General features: G+C 46.8%; 1 protein-coding gene and 1 non-coding gene across 5 annotated transcripts in view; both read right to left on the bottom strand.

Moving 5' to 3' along the window:
• Positions 1-2,217: 2,217 nt before the first annotated feature.
• Positions 2,218-25,351, bottom strand: part of ANKRD27 (ankyrin repeat domain 27) — a 79,104-nt gene continuing 55,970 nt past the window's right edge. For 2 of the 4 annotated variants that reach the window (XM_007996210.3, XM_007996209.3), the window contains 9 exons: positions 23,275-23,319; positions 21,358-21,480; positions 13,510-13,707; positions 11,832-11,951; positions 9,912-10,073; positions 7,691-7,802; positions 5,441-5,519; positions 5,174-5,246; positions 2,218-3,536 (listed from right to left, as the gene is read on the bottom strand). In XM_007996210.3, coding sequence (XP_007994401.3) covers positions 3,315-3,536; positions 5,174-5,246; positions 5,441-5,519; positions 7,691-7,802; positions 9,912-10,073; positions 11,832-11,951; positions 13,510-13,707; positions 21,358-21,480; positions 23,275-23,319 — 1,134 coding nt within the window. In that variant the 3' untranslated portion in view covers positions 2,218-3,314. The remainder of the gene's footprint in view (positions 3,537-5,173; positions 5,247-5,440; positions 5,520-7,690; positions 7,803-9,911; positions 10,074-11,831; positions 11,952-13,509; positions 13,708-21,357; positions 21,481-23,274; positions 23,320-25,351) is intronic. The other 2 variants (XM_037991500.2, XM_037991501.2) reach the window with 2 other exon arrangements.
• LOC119621818 (small nucleolar RNA SNORA68) lies at positions 14,214-14,345 on the bottom strand. The gene has a single exon (XR_005238417.1). It is a non-coding gene; the product is annotated as a small nucleolar RNA SNORA68 (small nucleolar RNA).

The raw sequence follows: 25,351 nt of genomic DNA, 5'->3' as shown, positions 1-25,351 counted from the left end.
CAGCATACTACTGATACATGTTCAAACTGGAGATTCTACTATATTTGAAATTTGCAACTATTGTCAGTGAAGAAAGTGTTAGAATAATACCTAACATTGTAAATAAGTAGAACCGTTAAGAACATTAACATATTTTTAAAAGAACAGAATGATCATAAGATGAAATCTGGTTGGGGATTTTGTGTCAGGGTAAACTGGTAATTTAAAAAAAATGTGGTCAGGGATTTTGAAAAAATCCCAGTTACAGATAAATTTTGCTTTAGGCCTCTTTTACATACAAATGCTAGGGGAATATGAGGCACTTCACAAGTTCTGTGCTTTTTCTCACAGGATAACCACTGTCCTAATGGCAACTGCTGTGAATGTGTTTAAAGATGGTCAGATTCTTTCAGACACCTACCTGAGAGTGAAAAGTGGTTCTGTGTACCAGGAGAGAGGTTCCTGATGGCAACAAGAGACTGGAGTACATTTTAGGGAGCGGAGAGTGGTTATTCTAAACTTTCTAATTTAAATGAGTGAACTCGCATTACTTTGAATTCAAAACTTTTTTTCACAGAAATGGAAATTAGGGCATTAATTTCTCAACTGTCACATCAGGTTTGAGTAGGGAAAGCAATTGGAAAAACTGGTGGTTTTTGTTTGAGATGGAGTATTATTGCTCTGTTGCCAGGCTGGAGTGCAGTGGCATGATCTTGGCTCACTGCAACCACCTCCTCCCGGGTTCAAGCAATTCTGCCTCAGCCTCCCAAGTAGCTGGGATTACAAGCGCGTGCCACCACACCCAACTAATTTTTGTATTTTTAGTACAGGTGGGGTTTCACCATGTTGGCCAGAATGACAACTGTTTTTTAAAAATAATCGAGGGAGTCACTTAACAATGGAAAACATTACTGATGACTAGAACAGCTCAAAAAGAAACAGCATTTACATATCCAGAGGAAGGGTACACCAAGCTTGCAGCTGCCACTGCCAACAAGACCTTGATCCTGGCTGTGAGATCCCTCGCAGCTCCCTTATTTTTCTGAACCTGTTTCCCATTTGACAATTCAACCATCCACAGCAATTGTTGAAATTAAAAGGGTATATGTGAAAATGTTTTCGGCTGGGCGTGGTGACTCATGCCTGCAATCACAGCACTTTGGGAGGCCAATGTGGGCAGATCACTTGAGGTCAGGAGTTTGAGACCAGCCTGGCCAACATGGTGAAACCCTGTCTCTACCAAAAATACAAAAATTAGCCAGGCGTGGTGGCAGGCGCCTATAATCCCAGCTACTTGGGAGTACTTGGGAGGCTAAGGCAGGAGAATTGCTTGAACCTGAGAGGCGGAGGCTGCAGTGAGCCAAGATCGTGCCACTGCACTCCAGCCTGGGTGACAGAGCAAGACTCCATCTCAAAAAAGAAAATGTTTTCAAAATTATATTGTACTACCCCAAAATATTAGGTGGTGTCAAATGTGCATATTTGTATCCTGAGAATACCTGTGCTGATAAACTGTGTAGGATGTATTTTCTTAATTAGGATGGTATGGAACCACAGCAGCTTCAGTCTGTAAGGTGGTTTTGTTTAAAAGAAGTAGGGAAGGCTGGGCGCGGTGGCTCACGCCTGTAATCCCAGCGCTTTGGGAGGCTGAGACAGGCGGATCACGAGGTCAGGAGATCGAGACCATCCTGGCTAACACGGTGAAACGCCATCTCTACTAAAACTAACAAAAAACGAGCCAGGCGCGGTGGTGGGCGCCTATAGTCCCAGCTACTCAGGAGGCTGCGGCAGAATTGCTTGAACCTAGGAGGTGGAGGCTGCAGTGAGCCGAGATCGTGCCACTGCACTCCACCCTGGGTGACAGAGTGAGACTCCGTCTCAAAAAAGAAAAAAAAAATAGGGAAAAGGAGGAAAAATCAAAACAAAAAAATCAGCAAAGCAACAGGACTCATTTCCTGTTTGGGGTAGGAAGCTATATTCATTTTATTCTTCTGATTTCCAAAGAAAAACATTTTTGTGGGCCCTGGACACTGTGCCTACTGGGTTAAGTCGGCCTTGGTCAGTAGATGGATAATGAGCTAAGTGATCAAGTTCCCATGTTTCAGTCTCACATCTGTAACTGAAAAATCCATATCCATTCAATGGGGACCACTTTTCCCACACACAAAGCAAATGTTTACAGCAGAGAGGCCGAGAAACATCCACAGCCAAACAACTAAAAAAGCATACCATGACACATTCAAGAATCATAAAGTTTACTGTTTCTTTTCCATCATTTGGCACATATCCAAGGCACATTAGAAAATTAGAAATCATAAATTACTTTGTAGAAAAATAACCCCTCCCTTCTGTACATACACAAGTATTTCCAAGAACATGGACAAAACCATTTCCCTATTACAAGGTCATTTGAAAATGGACTCAGGACAAACCTATACTTGTAGCTCTAGGCCAATAACAAAAAAAAAAAGAATCTACAGAAATTTATAAAAAGGAATAAATGGCAATAAATTCTAACTGAAAGTAATTTTGACCTGGTTTGTGCTATTAAGTTTTGAATCTGAATCAAAAGACTAAAAGATGTGCCAAATCTACTCTCTAATCCAGTAACCATCCATTGGGTGTGAGTGTGACATTCACAGGAGGTTCTCAACAAAAAGGGATGTTTCTAGAAACACTGCTACAGACGCACGTGTAGTAACCGAATATCTGTACCTACTTGTTAGAAGGAAAATGATAACCAACCTTTCCCACATGCATGATGTGGAAGAGGTCTGATGCATCCTTTCACTAAAATGAACATCAAAATGGGATTGAGGCATCTTTTGGTTCAAGTGTTGCTTTGCAGAGAAACTGTCCAGCTGTTGCTTTCTTCCTTCAGATATGACGTTTCAGCCTGGCCTCTACAGAACCATGAAACCTAAATTGCTTCTCTCCCGCTTCATCCCAGGTGGAGGAATTCTAGTTGTGGTTTGTGAATGTACACAGGTCAGAGAGGTTTAGCACCTTTTGGGAGGAGGAGGTCAGAATCTGGTGGTGAAACCTCTCCCCCTGTGACCGACAAACCCTCATACTTAAAAAGAAGCATGCACCTCTGGCTTAAGGATCTGGACTCTACTGGAATTTCTGTTTCAAGTGTATTCATTAGCTTTGAAGAGGAGAGAGATGGTGGTGGTGAACTTTTTTGTTGCATTCTTAGCCACAGAAAAGCTTTCAGGAACTTGGTGCTGAAGACTTCTCAAGCCAGTTTCATGGAAGCACATTTAGTCCTCAGTCAGCATCATCTTGTCGCATCCTTGCTTCCTGGCAGCAGGCTCAACAACTCGTCATTCCTGTTAGGACCGGGAAGCACTAACCTCTTGGGGAGCAGCAGCCTCCAGGCCCTGGGACACAACTGCATCCTCCACCGTGTGTCTCCGCAGCATCCGCCTGTGTCCAGGGCCAGTCTGTGTCAGTCCAGGCCTCTCCGGCCAGTCACTGTTGCCTTTCTCAGCAGCATGAGATCCACTCTGACCTGGCGGGTTATTCTGTCTCAGGGTGACACTTTGCCTCCCTGGCTAAAGAAAGAGTACATTTTGAACCGTTCACATCCTCACTGTACTGGAAGCCACAACTATGACAGTGACAGCTGCCCCTTAGTGCTTAGTGTCACACAATGTGCTCAGTGCTTGACAGGCACAATTTCAATTCTCACATCCCTGTGGTGCTAACATGGCATGTGCATACTACATGTGTCAGACACAGTAAATGTTCCACATGTTTTCACAATCTTTATGACTCTAGGAGGCATGTACTACTATTGTTATCCCCGTTTTACAGCTGAGGAGACAGGATCAGCAAAGTTAAGCCACCTGCCTAAAGTCCCACAGCTAGCAAAGGAAAAGCTAGCACTTGATGGAACTCAGGCAGATTTCAACGTTTCTGGCTTTCCCACAAAGCAGCAGGTCTACTAGCAACACCATGTAAGACTAAATATGATATCAAAATTAGTCATGTTAATTAAAATCATTTTAATTATCTAAAACAACAATTTATAACTTTTGTGTATTTGTTCCAACAAGCCTATGCTACATACGCTATAAATTCTCATCAGCAAGAAGGAAAGTCGTGGTTCTGAGAAGAATCACTGTCTCAGATCACAGGTTTTCTTTTTTTTTTTTTTCTGAGACGGAGTCTCGCTGTGTTGCCCAGGCTGGAGTGCAGTGGCTGGATCTCAGCTCACTGCAAGCTCCGCCTCCCGGGTTTACTCCATTCTCCTGCCTCAGCCTCCAGAGTAGCTGGGACTACAGGCGCCCGCCACCTCGCCTTAAAATAGTTTTTTGTATGTTTTAGTAGAGACGGGGTTTCACTGTGTTAGCCAGGATGGTCTCGATCTCCTGACCTCGTGATCCGCCCGTCTCGGCCTCCCAAAGTGCTGGGATTACAGGCTTCAGCCACTGCGCCCGGCCAGATCACAGGTTTTCAATCAAGCTTCTGAGTAATTTAAAAATGCAGTAGGGGCTGGGCGCGGTGGCTCACGCTTGTAATCCCAGCACATTGGGAGGCCGAAGCGGGCAGATCACTTCAGGTCAGGAGTTCAAGACCAGCCAATATGGTGAAACTGCGTCTCTACTAAAAATAGAAAAAAAAATTAGCCAGGCGTAGTGGCACATGCCTCTGTAATCCCAGCTACCCAGGAGGCTGAGGTGGGAGAATGCTTGAACCGGGGAGATGAGGACTGCAGTGAGCCAAGATCGCGCCACTGCACTCCAGCCTGGGCCACAGAGCAAGACTCTCTCAAATAAATAAAATTAAAATGCATTGGGAAGATGGTCACCTAATTGTCTGAGCAACTGTACACCATACTTGGAGACATTGTTTACCCATCTATATATAAACTGTCGTTTTCTTTGGTGATTAAAACCATAGTGAAATTTGGGATGGTTCATCTCCTATAAGCACCAAGACCTGTGGTTCCCCACACATGTAACACTTTCCACTCCTCTGCTCAGAAATGTACTTTGAATTATAACAATCAGTGAAGCCTGTACTCTACACTGTCCCATGAAATAATTCCAGTTTTAACTGTTGCTAGCTCATACGGTGCAGGGAATAATGAAGATGATGTTCAAGGAGACGTGTGTTAACCATGGATTACTTTTGACAAAGCCAGGCCTTAGAAAATATGATTAAAAGCCATTGTTTAATAACTTACCTGATGCAAAGAACCTTCGGTTAAATTAGGGACACTTCTATCTCTTGCCATAATCTCCCTTGAAGTCTTTCCCCTAAAACCCAAAATAAACTAAAATAAATATTTGCACAGTGGCATGAAACACTCTGGTTGGCCACAAGGTGGCAGCATTTTCAACATTATTAGGTGCAGATTTGTCCATAACCAATTACAACTGAAGCACCTTACGTGCAGCTTGGAGTAAACTAGGGGCAAAAGCACAGAAATCAACTTGATTTTCATACTCACTTAAACTGACCGGCTGAGTGGACAAAGTAAAACTGTCTTGTAAAAGGTTCATCTGGTAGATCATACAGTTTTGAGTTCCCTGTAGATAAAAAGATAAACATCTAAAAACTTCGAAAACAGTGTAAAATTATTTTTAAATTACAGCATAGACACAATCTATTCTCAGGTTTACAAAATTTAGAAAATGAAACACTGAATTTGCTTAAAGAAACACGGCTAGTACCTATTTATAACAGGCTGAGTATCTCCAATTCAAAAATCTAAAGCCTAAAACGCTACAGGCCGGGTGCAGTGGCTCATGCCTGTAATCCCAGGAGTTTGGAAGGCCGAGGTGGGCATATCACTTGAGGTCAGGAGTTCAAGACCAGCCTGGGCAACATGGAGAAACCCCATCTCCACCAAAAATGCAAAAACTTAGCTAGGCATAGTGGCGCACACCTATAATCCCAGCTACTGAAGAGGCTGAGGCAAGAGAATCACTTGAACCCAGGAGGCAGAGGTTACAGTGAGCCGAGATTGCATCACTACACTCCAGCCTGGGCAACACAGCAAGACTCCATCTCAAAAAAAAAGCTACAAAATCCGAAACATTTTGAACTCTTTGACATGATGCTCAGAAGAATCTGATTTCCTGATTTGGATCCTCAACCAATGAGTATAATGCAAATATTCCAAAACCCAAAACGCTGCTGGTCCCAAGCATTTGAGATGGGGGGTAGTCAGCCTGTATTATGAGAACCCCCATGAAACAGAAAACTAAATCCTTAACTCCCTTAACTCTCCCAGCCACAGCCAATTATGGTGAGACAGTCTCAGGGCTATCCAGATATGTGAATGGGTTTATCCATATTATTGTATTCTATTATTGCATACCTCACTGGATAATATTTCATACTGTAAATTCTAAAAAAAAGTAGAACAAGGACCCCTTCTAAACTTTTTTTTTTTTTTTTTTTTTTTTTTGAGATGGAGTCTCGCTCTATCGCCCAGGCTAGGGTGCAGTGGCCGGATCTCAGCTCACTGCAAGCTCCTCCTCCCGGGTTCACGCCTTTCTCCTGCCTCAGCCTCCCGAGTAACTGGGACTACAGGCGCCCGCCACTACGCCCGGCTAGTTTTTTTGTGTGTGTTTTTTAGTAGAGATGGGGTTTCACCGGGTTAGCCTAAACTTTTTAAAAAGAAGAAAATACTTCAGTCCCACTGCTGTTTGGCAATTGCTGTTCTAATTATAATCAACTTCTGCACACGTATAAACTTAAAAAAAAAAAACCTTGAGGCCAGGTGTTGTGGCTCATGCCTGTAACTTCAGCACTTTGGGAGGCTGAGGCGGGCAGATCACTTGAGGTCAGGAGTTCGAGACCAGCCTGGCCAACATGGTGAAATCCCGTCTCTACTAAAAATACGAAAATTAGCCAGGCATGGTGGCACATGCCTGTAATCCCAGCTACTTAGGAGGCTGAGGCAGGGGAATCTCTTGAACCCAGGAGGCAGAGGTTGCAGTGAGCCAAGACTGCACCACTGCACTCCAGCCTGGGTGACAGAGTGAGACTCTGTCTCAAAAAAACTAAATAAAAAATCTTTGTGGCTCACGCCTGTAATCCCAGCACTTTGGGAGGCCGAGGTGGGCAAGATCACCAGATCAGGAGATCGAGACCATACTGGCTAACACGGTGAAACTCCGTCTCTACTAAAAATACAAACGCAAAATTAGCTGGGCGAGGTGGCAGGCACCTGTAATCCCAGCTACTCAGAAGGCTGAGACAGGAGAATGGCGTGAACCCAGGAGGAGGAGCTTGCAGTGAGCCGAGATCACGCCACTGCACTCCAGCCTGGGCGACAGAGCGACATTCCATCTCAAAAAAAAAAAAAAAAAAAAAAAAAATCTTGAAAGGTAACATTCACCCTGGATGTCCAGGAAATTCCCAGAACACCTGACTTTGGAACATGAGGCATGAAAGAAACTCCCCGGGAGACTGTTCCCCATCTCCACAGGGGGACGCCTGAACCTTCAAGGTAGCATTGACAGTTTATTTCCTCAAGAAACATCATTACCATCAACCAGAAAACTAATAGCAAAAAAAGATTACCCATAGTCTGACAAATTGGGAGGTAACCATTTCTTTGGTGCCTGTATCCCCTCCAGGCATGATTATAATTACATTTTGCATACACAATTAAATGAACACCAGCAACTGCTCATGAATGTCTAAATATACCCAGGTTGAGCATGACAGAAAGAATGTAAACTCTTACATTTTTTCCTGATCTTAACAGTAACATACTCCCTGCGGTCAGTTTCGGCCACATCGTCTAATGAGGCCACACAGCTTGGTACCACCTGAAGCAATTCCATTATTTTTGAATTCTGCAATTTGAAAAGGAAAAGGAACAGTAATGTTTTTATTCTTTTTTAATAGGCTATGATTTGTTTTTGATCTAAATGTCAGTATTAGTGTGGCTGGGCAGAAAAAGCTCAGAAATAATTACAAACGGAGCTTGGAGGCCATAAAGCCCAGTGGTAAAAGGAGGCCTGTGTGGAGAGCCCGGCTCTGCTCTCTCCGTGGCCTCCATGCTGGGGATCCAACCACTCCGTGCAACCGGTTCAAACACAGTAAGTTGATCTACTATCATATACTTACCATGAGGCTGCTGAGGGCCCCCCATACAGTAAGTACTCATTAAAACACATTAATTAATGGCACGGTGGCTCATGCGTGCAATCCCACTACTTTGGGAGACCAAGGTGGGAGGATCGCTTGAGCCCAGGAGTTCAAGACTAGCCTGGGCAACACAGCAAGACCCTGTCTCTATTTAAAAATAATAATAGGCCAGGCGCGATGGCTCACACCCGTAATCTCAGCACTCTGAGAGGCCGAGGTGGGTGGATTGCTTGAGCCCAGGCAGTCGAGACCAGCCTAGCCAACATGGCAAAACCCTGTCTCTATTTAAAAAAAATTAGCTGGGCATGGTGGCACACACCTATAGTCCCAGCTACTTGGGAGGCTGAGGTTGGAGAATCATCTGTGCCCAGAGGTCAAGGCTGCGGTAAGCCAAGATTACACCATTATACTCCAGCCTGGGCAACAGAGACCCTGTCTCAACAAATAATAATAACAAAATTAAAAAATTTTAAAAACCCAAAAAAATCAACATAATCATTTAAGAAAGTACTAAACTGAGAGTTTAAAATATTTCAATTCTGTCACTGAAAATTAATATAAGGAGGCCACGCACGGTGGCTCACATCTGTAATCCCAGCACTTCGGGAGGCCAAGGGAGGTGGATCAGTTGAGGTCAGGTGTTCAAGACCAGCCTGAGCAACATGGTGAAACCCGTCTCTACAAAAAATACAAAAAAAATGTAGCCAGGCGTGGTGGCACATGCCTGTAATCCCAGCTACTCAGGAGGCCGAGGCACGAGAATCGCTTGAACCCAGGAGGCAGAGGTTGCAGTGAGCCAAGATCACGCCACAACAGAGCAAGACTCTGTCTTAAGAAACAAAAAATTACTATAAGGAGCCTATCCACGGAGTGGATTGATTGATGGTGATATTAGCTTCTCAGCTGTGTCACTTAACAGCCAACTCGCTGTCCATCTTGAGTAGAAAACAAAAGAAAGACTCAGCAGGAAAACAGGAACAGAAAGAGCTGCTGCCCGCCAGGAGAAAAGGACCCTTCCCCATTGCTCTCCACGCAAGCACCCATAGCACGGGAGAAGGCAGTACACCAATAATCACGATTCCTACAGGACTGAAGGACTTCTACTTTCATTTTTCTGAGACACAGTCTCTGTCACCCAGGCTGGAGTGCAGTGGCACAATCTCAGCTCACTACAGCCTTGACCTCCTGGGCTCAAGCAATCCTCCCACCTGAGCCTCCTGAGTAGCTGGGACTACAGGCACACCACTATGCTCGGCTAATTTTTTGGTTTTTTGTAGAGATGGGATCTCCCTATGTTGCCCAGACTGGTCATGAGCTCCTGCACTCAAGTGATTCTCCTTCCTTGGCCTCCCAAAGTGCTGGGATTACAGGCATGAGCCATTGTGCCTGGCCTCAAGTTTTAAATCCACCAACTAAACAAACCTTCTCCATCGTGCTGCTAAGACAACAGCTGTGTTCACACTGCGAGGATGGTGAGACCAGAACATCATGACTTGCTCCTTCCCCTGGAGTGCCTGACTCTAGGTAACTACCGGACCACGGCCCTACTGCTGGCTGGGGGGAGCCCCTCCACTCAGGCCTTTGAAAACCACCTGTGAAAGAATGATTCCTGGTTCCCAGAGCGCCACCTCTGACCAGGGGACCGAGGACCAGCCATCCACCCACGCTGCGGACTTCTGGCACACCAACTACGCCCAACCCAGCGATGCCAAGGGCTGGGTGTTGCTATTTCAGATCCAGCTTAAACACAAGGGATCCAGAGGGAGCTGTGAGCAGCTCGGGATTCGCTCGGCTCTTCGATGCTCTCCGCCTACCTGTTCGGCACAGTCTACAGCCGTGCGCTGCCGCTTGTTCAGCACCTGGGCTGACGCTCCGTGGAGCAGAAGCAGCTCTACCACGAAGACGTGCTTTTCAATCACAGCCTCGTGCAGCGCCGTGTTGCCCTTATTGTTAGAAGCGTTAATGGAGGCCCCATGCTGCAAAGAGAAACCACACAATCAAAAGGAACGCTACGAAACGTCAACGTGGAATATGGCTATGGGCATACAGGTATTCGCTATAAAACACATTCAACTTTTTTTTTTTTTTTGAGACGGAGTCTCGCTCTGTCGCCCAGGCTGGAGTGCAGTGGCCGGATCTCAGCTCACTACAAGCTCCGCCTCCCGGGTTTACGCCATTCTCCAGCCTCAGCCTCCCGAGGAGCTGGGACTACAGGCGCCCGCCACCTCACCCGGCTAGTTTTTTGTATTTTTTAGTAGAGACGGGGTTTCACCGTGTTAGCCAGGATGGTCTCGATCTCCTGACCTTGTGATCCGCCCGTCTCGGCCTCCCAAAGTGCTGGGATTACAGGCTTGAGCCACCGCGCCCAGCCACAACTTTTCTTATGTCTGAAAGTTTCCTTAAAATTTCGGGGGGAAAAGTAGTACTGAGAAAAAAAGACTTATAGACAAAGAGTTCTATAGCATTTATCCTAATAGCAGAGAAAACAGAAGCCACTTAAACGTACAGAGCAGAAACAGGTTTTAAAAAAAACCCACTATGGTATATCCATAGTTATGCAACCATTAAAAATCAAAGTTCGAATAAACAAGTTTCTACATTAAATAACAGTAAAACGGAAAACAATACTTGGGGCCAGGCACAGCGGCTCACTCCTGTAATCCCAGCACTTTGGGAGGCCGAGGCAGGTGGATCACCTGAGGTCAGGAGTTCAAGACCAGCCTGACCAACATAGTGAAACCTCATCTCTACAAAAAAGAAACCAAAAAAACCAAAAAAAATTAGCTGGGCATTGTGGTGGGTGCCTGTAGTCCCAGCTATTTGGGAGGTTGAAACAGAAGAATTGCTTGAACCTCGGAGGCAGAGGTTGCAGTGAGCCAAGATTGCGCCACTGCACTCCAGCCTGGGTGACAGAGTGAGACTCCACCTTGGCAAAAAAGAAAAGAAAACAATACTTGGCGAGGCGCCGTGGCTTACACCCGTAATCCAGCACTTTAGGACAGCAAGGCAGGAGTATCATTTGAGCCCAGGAGTTTGAAACCAGCCTGGGCAACAAAGTGAGACCCCCATCTCTACTAAAAACAAACAGCAAAAATTAGCCAGGTGCAGTGGTGCATACCTGTAGTCCCAGTTACCTGGGAGGCTGAGGCAGGAGGATCGCCTGGGCCTGGGAGACTGAGGCTTGCAGTGAGCCATGAGGGTGGCACTGCATTCCAGCCTGGGCCACAGAGCAAGAACTTGTCTCAAACAAAAAAAAAAAGGAAAGAAAAGAAAACAACACTGAAGCTATACACAATTTTTAAAATCTACCAAAATGAGTTTCCCTTGAGTAGCAGAGTCATGGACAAATTGGTTTTTCCCTACTTCTTTAGGAAATTTTAATCCATTCGCATAACCTTTATCAAGACAGAAAAAGAGCAGCAGGGACAGAGACGGCCACTCAGCCTGTGCTCAGGTAACAGCACGACACATTCCCGGTCAGTGAGGTGAGACCCAAACCCTTGGCAAAAGCAGTGTTGGAGCCCTTGAGACTGCATCCCGGATGCTAAGGCACCATCCGTTCCCATCAGAGAACCCCGCGTGGCAAGGCGCTCGCCCCGCTCCTCTCCCCAGAGGCCTGGGGCTGATGAACGGCCCGGCCTCTCCATCCCCAGTGCACTGCAGGGGTTGCTGGGTGGAGGCACCCTGTTAACTGGTGCAGGTGTGTCGACCAGGGGGCAGGGAGGGGCCCTCACCTGTAGAAGCAGTGCGGCAACCTCGTGATGACCACCGGAGCAGGCATAAATGAGGGGCGTGTTTCCACTGAGGTCCTTCTTATTGGGTTTTGCATTCGAATCTAATAGACACTTCACCACCTGGGCCAGAGAACAAAAACGTGCAAACTTAATCAAAATTTTTGTCATTTCCTGCCAGAGAAAAATTATGAAAAAAAAAATAAAAAGAAAAAGAAAATAAGAAAACAAAATTTCTACAGAGAAATCCTCAAATTTGATCTTCTTTTGATTTGTCTCTGAGCTTATTAAATTTTTTGTTGTTTTTGGTTTTTCTTTCTTATTTTTTTAGACAGAGTCTCGCTCTGTTGCCCAGGCTGGAGTGCAGTGGCATGATCTCGGCTCACTGCAGCCTCCACCTCCCAGGTTCAACTGATTCCTGTGCCTCAGCCTCCTGAGCAGCTGGGACTACAGGCACCTGCCGCCACACCTGGCTAATTTTCTGTATTTTCAGTAGAGATGGGGTTTCGCCATGTTGGCAGGGGCTGGCCTCGAACTCCTGACCTCAAGTGATCCAGCCGCCTCGGCCTCCCAAAGTGCTGCGATTACAGGCATGAGCCACCACACCCAGCCATCTCTGAGCTCATTGAGAAGACTTTAGACCCTCCAGGAGAAAAGGGACCAGGTGAAGAGGGGAGGGCTACCGTCTGCCGTGGGGCTGCTCTGTGTGGGTGAACTGCAGGGTGACGGTGATCTCACTTCACCTTTCTATCCTTTCCACCCCAGGGAGAGCTGCAATCGCCACTCCAGTTTTACAGATTAGGAAAGCGATGCCTGAAGCTCTATGCTAGGTGCTGGTGACAGAGATGCAAAACCTGAAATATGGCTTCTGTCTTTAAAAAGTTAACAGTAGAACTGATACAGGAAAATGAAAAAATATAGACACAGTTTTCCCTAAAGAAAAGCAGGGCCCGGTGCTGTGGCTCACACCTGTAATCCCAGCACTTTGGGACACCAAGGTGGGAGGATTGCTTGAGTCCAGGAGTTCAACACCAGTCAGGACAACATGGTGAAACCCCATCTCCACAAAAAAATAAAAAATCATCTGGGTGTCGTGGGCGCATGCCAGCTACTTGGGAGGCTGAAATGGGAGGACTGTTTGAGCCCAGGAGGTTGAGGCTGCAGTGTCAGCCAACACTGCAGCACTGCACTCCAGCCTGGGAGACAGCAAGACCCTGTCTCAAAAAAAAAAAAAGCAAAGAAAAACAGGACTTTCAAAAAGTTAATCACTCCCAAATTCTCCCTTGAGCCCCTCAATGGGGCCTTGATTATTCTTTATGAAGTGCTTAACTGTTGGGCCCAGAGCAAGTGCTGTCAGGGTATAAAGGTGGTAAGATGACCATGGGGACAGCCCTCAGTGGCCGCCACACAAGCTCAAGAGCCAGATTCTGCTGGGAGCAGAACAGAATGACAACCTCGGTACCACACACATGCGCGTGGCAGTGGGGCAGGGACTGGCTCCACCCCCAGGGAGCACCAGGGTTCTGTGCCCAGAGCCTGAGTGGCCTACCCTGTGTACCTCAGAATCTCCAGGCTCGGGGGAGCAATGTCCTCTGACGTAGCCACCAAACCCCTGCAGCATTCCCACTAAGGTGCCCAAAGCGGACACCCTGCTCCACTGCCCGCGACACAGAGCCCAAACCTGAAAGTGGCCCTGCTGGCAGGCCAGGTGGAGCGGAACAGCTTGGTCTGCATTCCTGGCGCCCGCGTTGGCCCCGTGCTTCAGCAGGAGGGGGATGAGGTCCACCCGGCCGTGCAGGGCGGCGACATGCAGCGGGGAGGAGCCGTCCTGGCTGGTCACATTCACACCAAGCCCGCTGGCAGGAACCTTCACCAGCCTCTGGGAAGCACAGAAGATGGAAACAGAAACATCATCAGTATTGAAGAAACTGGGCCGGAGTGACTGGCGCCATGTGCCCCCCACAGCTCCCACGCACAATGTGGGATCATGGTGGGATCCAGGACGGATTCCAATTCCTTTGGAACTCCGTGGCAGGCATGCCAAAGAACAACTTCCTTTTTTTTTTTTTTTTTTTTGAGACAGGGTCTCACTCTGTTGCCTAGGCTGGAGTGCAGTGGCACCATCACAGCTCACTGCAGGCTCCACTTCCTGGGCTCAAGTGATCCTCCCGCCTCAACCTCCTAAGTAGCTAGGTCCACAGGCACAAGCCATTGTGCCAATTTTTTTTTTTTTTTTTTTTGTAGAGATAGGGTCTTGTGATGTGGTCCAGGCTGGTCTTGAACTCCCAGGCTCAAGTGGTCCTCCCACCTCAGCCTCCCAAAGTGCTGAGACTACAGGTGTATGCCACTGTGCCTGGCTAATTTCACTTTTTTTTTTTTCACCAGGGCTGTAGAGCCTCTAAATTCACTTTGAGGGGCATGGCCACAGCCTGCAAAGGCGATGAGATTCACTTGCTGTTTATACCTCTGTTTAAACCACCGCTACAAGAAACAATGATTCTTGGCTTTAGGTGAGAGTAATTTTACTTTTTGATGATTAAAAATGTTACCTCTTAAAAAAAAAAAAAAAAAAAAAAAACCGTATGCTAAATTAAAGGCTGAATTTTACTATATGTAAATTATATCTCAAAAATCAAAAACAAAGAAGCTAGAAAACACACATGTGCGCACACACACACACATGCAAAATGAAATACCCTGCATATTTATCAGAATGGCTCAAGTTAAAAAGTCAAGGCTGGGCATGGTGGCTCACGCCTGTATTCCCAACACTTTGGGAAGCCGAGGTGGGCGGATCACCTGAGGTCAGGAGTTCTAGACCAGCCTGGCCAACATGGTAAAACCCTGTCTCTATCAAAAATACAAAAATGAGCCGGGTGTGGTGGCCCCTGCCTGTAATCCCAGCTACGTTACAGGTGTGCACTGAGGCTGTAGAATCGCTTGAACCCAGAAGGAGAAGGTTGCAGTGAGCCAAGATTGCACCACTGCACTGCAGGCTGGGTAACAGAGCGAGACTCCATCCCCAGAAAAAAAAAAAAAAAAAGTCAAAATACCAAATGTTGGCAGGAATGTGGAGCAAGAGGAATACTCACACCCTGCTGGAGGGAACAGAAACCACTTCAGCCACTTCGGAAAACTGGCAGTTTCTTATGAGGTTAAACATATCCTTACTATATAATCCAGCAATTATACTCCGGGTGTTTACCCAACACAAAGGCCCGTACACAAATGTTCACAATGGCTTTATTTACAAACCCAGAAGCAGGAAAACTACTCAGATGTCCATCAACGGGTGAATGAAACAAGAAATTCTGGTGTGTCTACCCAATCAACTACTACCCAGCAATGAACTCCTGATCCATCATGGGTATCAGAAATATCCTGAGTCAAAGAAGCCAGACACAAAACGGACATGCGTTACAATTCCACTTACAAAAGATTCTAGAAAGTGTTAACTAATCCGTGATGATGAAAAGCAGGTCAGGGGTTGCCTGGGAGAGGCGATGGGGGCACGGGGGTTTCGGGGGGAGGACGGCAAAGTCTCACAGGAAACTCTTGCAACTGAGGGAAACGCTGTGTATCTTGATGGTGGTGATGGTTTCGCAGGTTTATGTATCTGTAAAACTTGCCAAATTGTATACTTTAAATACATATGCTTTATGTAAATATAATTTATAATGTATATAATTATATTTCAATAAAAGATTTAAAAACAAATTCTAAAACACCACTGGAGGCCGGGTGTGGTGGCTCACGCCTATAATCCCAGCACTTTGGGAGGGTGAGGCAGGAGGATGGCTTGGGCCCAGGAGTTTGAAACCAGCCTGGACAACACAGCCAAGACCCTGTCTCTACAAAAATAAAAAATCAGGCTGGCGAGGTAGCTTACGCCTGTAATCCCAGCACTTTTGGGAGGCCAAGGCGGGCGGATCATGAGGTCAAGAAATCGAGACCATCCTGGCCAACATGGTGAAACCCGTCTCTACTAAAACTACAAAAATTAGCTGGGCACAGTAGCATGCGCCTGTAGTCCCAGCTACTCAGGAAGCTGAGGCAGGAGAATTGCTTGAATCCGGGAGGCAGAGGTTGCAGTGAGCCAAGATCGCACCACCGCACTCCAGCCTGGTGACAGAGCAAGAATCCGTCTCAAAAATAAATAAATTAATTAAATAAAATAGCCCGGCATGGTGGTACGTGCCTGTAGTCCCAACCATTCAGGAGGCTGAGGCAAAAGGATCCCTTGGGCCCAGGAGTTTCAGGCTTCAGTGAGCTATGATTGTACCACCGCACTCCAGCCTTGGTGACAGATCAAGACTGTTTCTCAAAAAAATAAAAATAAAAAATAAAATTTAGGCCAGGAGCAGTGGCTTATGCCTATAATCCCAGCACTTTGGAAGGCCAAGGCAGGCGGATCACTTGAGGTCAGGAGTTTGAGACCAGCCTGGCCAACATGGCAAAACCCTGTCTCTACTAAAAATACAAAAATTAACCAGGTGTGGTGGCATGTGCCTGTAGTCCCAGCTACTTGGGAGGCTGAGGCAGGAGAATTGCTTGAACCCAAGGAGCAGAGGTTGCAGTGAGCTGAGATCACGCCACTGCACTCCAGCCTGGGCGACGGAGACTCCGTCTCAAAAAAAAAAAAAAAAAGTGATTTTTTACGCAGGCCTGGTGCAGAGGCTCATGCCTGTAATCCCAGCACTTTAGGAGACTGGGGCAGGAGGATCACTTGAGCCCAGGTGTCCCAGGCTGTTAGTGAGCTATGATTGTGCCACTGCACTCCAGCCTGGGTAACAGAGTGAAACCCCATCTCTAGAAATTAAAATTTAAAAAAAAAAAAAAAAAAGACCACCACTGGGCTAGAAGATTTTCATTTAATCACAGACATGAAGCAGTATAGTGTTATGTCTTTTTGAGAAATTACAAAAGGAGAATAAGAGGTTTTAGAAGTGCAGGGAGCCTAAGACTTCAAGTTCCACAGTACTTTACTGTGTAATTAAAGTGGGAAAACAGGGACAGGCAAAATAGCAAAAATAGCAGCGGCAGAGACGCCGCAAGCTCCCCTCGCCACACACAGGCACTGAGGGTCCGGGGGCTTTGTCACTTCCCACCAGATGCTAGGGAACACCATCTGCCTTTCTTTTTTTTTTTTTTTTTTTTTGAGACAGAGTCTCGTTCTGTTGCCCAGGCTGGAGTGCAGTGGCCGGATCTCAGCTCACTGCAAGCTCCGTCTCCTGAGCTTACGCCATTCTCCTGCCTCAGCCTCCTGAATAGCTGGGACTACAGGCGCCCGCCACCTCGCCCAGCTAGTTTTTTGTATTTTTTAGTAGAGACGGGGTTTCACCGTGTTAGCCAGGATGGTCTCGATCTCCTGACCTCGTGATCCGCCCGTCTCGGCCTCCCAAAGTGCAGGGATTACAGGCTTGAGCCACCGCGCCCGGCCCCATCTGCCTTTCTTATCTTGCATTTTCATAGCCGCCCACGTTGGGGAAACTGTTCTGGATCATGTGCATCCAGAAGCAGGGGGCCAGGTCAAAAGGCGCACACCCCCAATGTACATGTTACCTCACAGCTGAAAAACGTGTGAGGGAAAACTTCAGTCATTTTCAATATCCTCAAGAGTCGCCCATGCTGAAGTCTTGGTAAAGACTTTTAGAAATGGTAAAATTATCTTTTTAGAAATGGTAAAATTATCCTACAATATAAAGGCTAACACCGTTCTATCTATTTTGTAAAGTCAAATCCCTTTTCTTTTTTTTGAGATGGAGTTTCACTCTTGTTGCCCAGGTTGGAGTGCAATGGCACGATCTCGGCTCACCACAACCTCCGCCTCCTGGGTTCAAATGATTCTCCTGCCCCAGCCTCCCGAGTAGCTGGGATTATAGGCACGTGCCACCAGAGCCGGCTAATTTTGTATTTTTAATAGAGATGGGGTTTCTCCATGTTGGTCAGGCTGGTCTCGAACTCCCGACCTCAGGTGATCCACCTGCCTCGGCCTCCCAAAGTGCCGAGATTACAGGTGTGAGCCACCATGCCCGGCCAAATTCATTTTCTTTTTTATTTTGTATTTTATATTTTTAGTTTTTTAGAGACAGGGTCTTACTCTGTTGACCAGGCTGGTCTCAAACTCCAGGCCTCGAGTGATCCTCCAGGGTGGCCTCCCAAAGTGTTGGGATTACAGGAGTATGACACTGAGCCCAGCCTAATTCTCTTAGTATGGGACATACGCATCTATAATTAGATAGCTAACACATGAATGCATATATGCAATACCATTTACAACTGCTTGAAAGAAAATTAAATACTGAGGTGTACACTTGACACGACACAGGCAGGATCTGTATGCTGAAAAAAAAAATCACAAAATGTTGATGAAAGAAGTCAAAGAAGGCGTAAATACTTGGAGAGATATACCACGTCCATGAAGACTCAACATATGTTGAATCAGATGATGTCATTTCTCCCCAGTTCATCTATAGGTTTAATGTAATTCCTATCAAAATTCAAGCAAGGTATTTTGTAGACATACGAAAGCGAATTCTAGAATTGATAAGGCTCAGACCAGTCTGGGTATTATAAGAGTGAGTAAGCAAGCAGGTAAATAAATAAATAAATAAAATTTACATGGAAAGGATAGGCCATAGAATAGCCGAAACATTCCTGGCAAAGAAGAATAAGTTAGGAAGAATCACTTAATCCAGCACTGAGGCTTACTACACAGCTGCAGGCATCAAGACAGCGCGGTACTGGTAGGATGGGCCCATAGAACAATGTAGCAGAACAGAGAACCCAGAAATCGATCCGCACAATCTATAGCCAACCGAGGTGCATAGGCAAGTCACGGGAGGAAGGACAGGCTTTTCAACAAATGGTGCTGGAGCAAGTGGACATTTGTAGGCAAGAAAAAAAAAAAAGAAAAACCTCAACCTAAATCTCACACTTTGAGTAAAAACACAAATTGGATCACAGACTTAACTATTTTTAAAAAAAACAGGAAAAAGTTGGAAATCTAGAGCAAGGCAAAGAATTCTCAGACTTGATACCAAAAGTATAATCTATAAAAGGAAATATTGACAAACTAGACATATAAAAACCTTTTTCTCTGTGAAAGCCCACGTGAGATTATAGACAAGCTACAGACTGAAAGGAAATGTCTGCAAACCACGTATCTGACCAATATCCACATATCTAGAATACATAAAGAACTCTCAAAATTCAACAATCAAGCCAAAAACAAACCAATGAGAAAACGGGCAAAACACATGAACAGACATTTCACTGAAGAACATATACAGATGGCAAATAAGCACGTGAAAAGCTGTTCAACAGCATCAGCCATTGGAGAAATGCAAATTAAAGCCACACTGAGATAGTACTACACACCTATCTGAATGGCTGAAACAGAGAACAATGACCACGCCCAAGGCTGGGGAGGATGAGGAGAAACTGGATCACTCATACATCGCTGGCGGGCATGTAAAACGACACAGCTTGCTTGGGAAAAGACTGTCAGTTCCTTATAAAAACGAACCATGGAATTACCGTGCAATTACCACGTGACTCCGCAATTGCACTCTCGGGCATTTATCCTAGAAAGATGAAAACTTGCGTTCTTACCGAAACGTCTACTCGAATGTTTGTTCATGGCAGTTTTATTGATAACATTCCCCAAACCAGCAACAAAATACGTGTCCTTGGACATTCTACAGTGAGTATATGCCATCATTAAACAAATGGAATGCCATCCCACGACGGAGAAACAGACCTGGTTCTATGCAACAACGTGGAATCAAACGGAGCGAACAAAGTCAATCCCAAAAGGTCATACATTTACTGTGTGATTACATTCATGTAACGTTTTTGAAGTGACAGGATCAGAGAAACGGAGAACAGGTGAGTGGTTGCCAGGGGTTGGGGATGGTGGGGTGGGCGTGGCAGGTAGAGAGGTAGGTGTGGCTGTAAGAGGGCAGCTTGAGTGATTGGTCTTGTGGTGAGAGAAATGTGCCTGCAGGTGACGGAGACGTGCTGTGTCTTGATGGGGGTGATGGCTTCACAGGTTTTACATCTGTAAAAGTTCACCAAATTGTATATAGACTTTACTGTCTGTGAATTATACTTCAATAAAGGATTTAAAAACCAATTCTAAAACACTGACTAGAAAAGAATGGCGGGGTGGGTTTTAATTTAATCACAGATATAAAGCAGTTTAGTGTTGTGTCTTCTTGGGACATTACAAAACAAGAATAAGAGGCTGTAAAAGAACAAGGAGGCCGGGTGCGGTGGCTCACACCTGTAATCCCAGTACTTTGGGAGGCTGAGGTGGGTGGATCACTTGAGGTCAGGAGTTTGAGACCAGCCTGGCCAACATGGTGAAACCCCGTCTCTACTAAAAATACAAAAATCAGCCGGGCGTGGTGGTACGTGCTGTAGGCCCAGCAACTCGGGAGGCTGAGGCAGGAGAATGGCTTGAACCTGGGAGGCCGAGGTTGCAGTGAGCCGAGATTGCCCCATTGCACTCCAGCCTGGGCAACAGAGCAACAGAGCGAGACTCTATCTTGAAAAAAAAAAGAACAATGAGTATAAAAAAGTATCTTCTGTCACAGAAAATATTTTGAATGTGATGGTGGATACATAAACCTACACATGTAGCACAACTGTACAGAACTAAATACACACACACACACACACACACACACACACACAGAGAACAAGCAGAACTGGGGAAATCTGAACTAAGGTCCACAGATTGCATCCATGTCGATATCCTGGCTGTGATTCTGCATCATAGTTTTCCAAGGATGTTACCCCTGGGGGAAGCTGGGAGAGGGTTGGGGGATTCCTCTGCACTTGGGGGAGAGTCCCCACGAAGACTGAACTCCCCTGAGTAAAAGCAGCAGCAGAACATGCGTGCATCTTCCCTGGAGGGCTTTAGGTACCTGGAAGGAGACCCTCAAACATCTGCTCATAAGCTCCTGCCACGGGACCCAGGGGCCCAGATAGCAGCCAAAATGCTCATCACGGGGATACATTCCTGCTCACTTACCTGCTGCGCAGGAAGCTGACACCCACCCTGGGCTAATGAGTCCCACCATATCTTGGGGAATACTTATTCACAGCCACACAGTACAGTAATTATCTGGCTGAGAAACAGAGAACTTTCCTGAGGGAAAAAAGAAGAATTTGCTGGCCAGGAGCAGTGTAATCACATCTGTAATCCCAGCACCTTGGGACGCTGAGGCAGGAGGATCACTTGAGCCTGGGAGGTCGAGACCAGCCTGGGCAACACAGAAAGGCCGAGTCTCTACAAAAAGAAACGAATTAGCCAGTGTGGTGGTGCATGCCTGTGGTCCAAGCTTGTCAGGAGACTGAGGTGGGAAGATCACTTGAGCCCAGGCAATTGAGGTTGCAGTGGGTGTGGGCCATGACTGTACCACTGCACTCCAGCCTGGGTGACAGAACAAGACCCTATCTCAAAAAAAAAAAAAAAATTGCCTACATTCCCCGACCTCCACCAACAGAAACAAAGCCGAACCTTCTGAGCTGGGGCACACTTGGGGCACTGGCACAAGGGGTGACAGAATTCGAGGTCTGCTGCACTGACAGTGTCCTCCACATCCTCCAGGTCCTCCTCCGTCCACTCCAACAGGTAACGCACCTGGTGATGGAGAGTAAGGGAAACAGAAACACATCCTCAGCGTCGTCGCTGCACAGTATCTTAAACACACACCGTCAACCGTTCCCAATCAGGGCCCACACTTCCTTCCCCAACCCCACAGCCATTTATAACCGGCTTCTGCTCCCTCATGAAGCCTTCCTCAGTCCTTCCACTTCACAACTTATGCCAGAGATTCTTTTCTTCTATCATAAAAACGGGCAGGCAGATCGGTGCTGCCTCAGGGTGATGGCTTGAAAACTCTATCCTAGGGCTGGGCGCCGTGGCTTATACATGTAATCCCAGCATTCTGGGAGGCAGCGGCTGGAGAATCGCCTGAGCCCAGGAGTTCAAGGCTACAGTGAGCCATGATTACACCACAGCACTCCAGCCTGGGCAACAGAGCAAGACAGTCTCAAAAAAATAAGTCCTAGGGCACTCAGTAAGCACCTCACTCCCTCCTCCATTAAAAGTGGAAGATACAGCCAGGCATGGTGGCTCATGCCTGCAATCACAGCACTTTGGGAGGCCTAGGCGGGCAGATCACCTGAGGTCAGGAGTTCAAGCCCAGCCTGGCCAACATGGTGAAACCCCGTCTCTGCTAAAAATACAAAAATCAGCCGGGTGTGGTGGTGCATGCCTGTAGTCCCACCTTTTCAGGAGGCTGAAGCAGGAGAATTGCTTGAACCCAGGAGGTGGAGGTTGCAGTGAGCTGAGATCATGCCACTGCACTCCTGGATGACAGAGCAAGACTTTGTCTCAAAAAACCAAAAAAAAAAAAAAGTGGAAGACACAGTCCTTTCAAGGGGCCAAAGGCAAGTCAGGGAAACCTGTCCCTCAGAATCTAAGGAAGGCTGTCTCCACTGTCCACTCATTTCACTGTCAGATGTGCCTAATGATAGGACAGACGCCTTCCCTTCAAGCCACGACATTCTCTCCAGGTGCCAGCCCGGGGCCGGCGGCTCCATCTCATCCAGACACCTGCTTATGACTCCTCGGAGCCCCAAGCCTCAGGCCCCCTCCCGCAGCCCAGGAGTCCCAGCCGACCACAGCTTCTGCAGAGTCTCACAAACACCACTGGGCTCTGCCCTCGCCTCTCTATTTCCTCCTCTCCCCAAAACACTGCCCTCTCTTAAAACCGAGCTGCCCTCCTTGCACACTGGCTAGTAGGCCTGGGCTCTGAGCCCACACTCTGTGCCCCGGACATGGTCTCTGGTCTTGGCAACGTCTCACCACACTCCTGGAATACGGACGTCTGAAAGGCAGGGCCCATGCTTGCTATGTGCCTGTATGTTGATCTGCCTCATTACTTGTCGGGAAAATATAACATTGCCATTACCAAATACGCATTAAACATACCGCCCTCTGCACAAAATCAGAGTCCACGTGGCCCAAAACTGAACTGGAGACAAGAAACACAGGTGGGTGGCTGTTGTAAGCTAGAACAAGCTTTTTACAATAAAAAGCACTTCTAAAGCTGGGCATGGTGGCTCACACGTGTAATCCAAGCACTTTGGGAGGCTAAGGCAGGAGAATCCCTTGAAGCCCAGAGTTCAAGATCAGGCTGGGCAATATAGCGAGACCCTATCTCTACAAAAAATTTGTTTATGATTAGCCAGGCATGGCCACGCACAACTGTGTACCCAGCTATTCAAGAGGCTGGGGCAAGAGGATCACTTGAGTCCAGGAGTTCAAGGCTGCAGTGAGCCATGATCACGCCACTGCGCTCCAGCCTGGGTGACAGAAGAAGACCCTGTCTCTAAAAAATAAAAATAAAAGGCACTTCTAAAAACTCACCATTTCTAGATCTCCATCAGCAACTGCTCTTAAAAGTTTTTCTACCTTAATAAAAGGAACAAGAACGTTAGAAAAATGATTTCAGTAATAAAATAATAATAGAAATAATATAAACATTCTGAAAACCTACTGGCTTGATTTGTGGAGTTTCAATGTCTGACTTAGTATCTTATCTATTTTTCATTTTTTAAGATGGAGTTTCACTCTTACTGCTCAGGCTGGAGTGCAATGGTGCCATCTTGGTTCACTGCAACCTCCGCCTCCCAGGTTCAAGCGATTCTCCTACCTCAGCCTCCCTAGTAACTGGGATTACAGGTGCTTGCCACCATGCCCAGCTAATTTTTTTTTTTTTTTTTTTTTGTATTTTTAGTAGAGACAGGGTTCCTCCATGTTGGCCAGGCTGGTCTCGAACTCCCGACCTCAGGTGATCCGCCCATCTCGGCCTCCCAAAGCGCTGGGACTACAGGCGTGAGCCACCATGCCCGGCTGATTTAGTATCTTGTAAACGTGTCCCTGAAACTGCTCAGAGAGGGTATCCTAGGAAGTTGCTGGTGTGCACAGAACCCACTGCCATTTAGGGAATATAAACTGTAACTTTATCCACGTGGAAAGGTGAGGCCATGGTCGCCTTGGAGAACAAGTCCTTCCTAAGACGCCAGCCACCTCTATGATTTAGAAAAATACACTTAGCTAAGTGCAGTGGCTCAGCCTGTAATCCCAGCACTTTGGAGGCTATCCCTAGGAGTTTGAGGGTGCAGGGAGCTATGACTGTACCACTGCACTCCAGCCTGGGTGACACAGTGAGACCCCGTCTCAAAAAAAAAGAAAAAAGAAGTACTGAACTCAGCTCTCAATATCTGCTAGCTGGGCACCATGAGGGTGGACACCCCTCCCAGGGACAACTTCAGGTCTCCGTTAGACTTTGGACCATGTCTCGTGGCTTTCTCTGCTGTGGTTCTGCATGGAGCTAAGCTTACTTGGTCCTCCAAGAGCATGTCATGGCTTGCGAGTAGAGGGACACTATGGTAGGGCCCATGAGGGTTCAGCACCCATGGCGGGGGCCATCAAAGGTGGTACATCCATTCAACAGTCCACCTCTCAGCTAAAGAATGAGGCAGAACTAGCCAGGTGTGGTGGCTCATGCCTGTAATCCCAGCACTTTGGGAGGCTGAGGTGGGCGGATCACCTGAGGTCAGGAGTTTGTGACCAACCTGGCCAGCATGGTGAAATCCCATCTCTACTAAAAAAAAAAAAATACAAAAATTAGCCAGGCATGGTGGCGGGTGCCTGTAATCCCTGCTACTCAGGAGACTGAGACCCGAGAACTGCTTGAACCCAGGAGGTGGAAGGTGCAGTGAGCCAAAATCACACCACCGCACTCTAGCCTGGGTGACAGAGCAAGATTAGGTCGCAAAAAAAGAAAAGAATGAGGCAAATCTATTGTGCTGACACTGAACAAACTCTAAAGTAACTTAAGTGGAAAAAAAAAAGAAAAACAAAGGCCATCAATGAACTTCTACAAACTGCAAGGTGGACGTGTGTGTGAATGTCTACGTGAACTTTGCAAGAACTCAGGAACAATGACATTAGGTTCTCAACAGAAGTGCCTGTAGAGCAGGGATGGAAGGCAGAGAATGCTATGCAGACACTTTCCAGAAATGATCTGAAATCAGACTGGGCACGGTGGCTCATGCCTATAATCCCTGCACTTTGGGAGGCCCAGGTGGGCGGATCACTTGAGGTCAGGAGTTCAAAATCAGCCTGGCCAACGTGGTGAAACCCTATCTCTACTAAAAATACATAAAAATTAGCTGGACATGGTGGCAGGCACCTGTAATCCCAGCTACTTGGGAGGCTGCGGCAGGAGAATTGCTTGAACCCAGTAAGTGGAGGTCGCAGTGAGCCAAGAGTGCGCCACTACACTCCAGCCTGGGCGACAGAGCAAGACCTTGTCTCAAAAAAGTAAAAATAAAAATGAAAAATAAAAACAGGCCAGGCGCAGCAGTTCACACCTGTAAACCCAACACTTTGGGAGACCTGAGGTCAGGAGTTTAAGATCAGCCTGGCCAACATGGTG

This window comes from Chlorocebus sabaeus, chromosome 6, assembly GCF_047675955.1.
Source record: "Chlorocebus sabaeus isolate Y175 chromosome 6, mChlSab1.0.hap1, whole genome shotgun sequence".
In the NCBI taxonomy this organism is placed as follows: Eukaryota; Metazoa; Chordata; class Mammalia; order Primates; family Cercopithecidae; genus Chlorocebus; species Chlorocebus sabaeus.
This window is presented reverse-complemented; position numbering and strand designations above follow the sequence as displayed.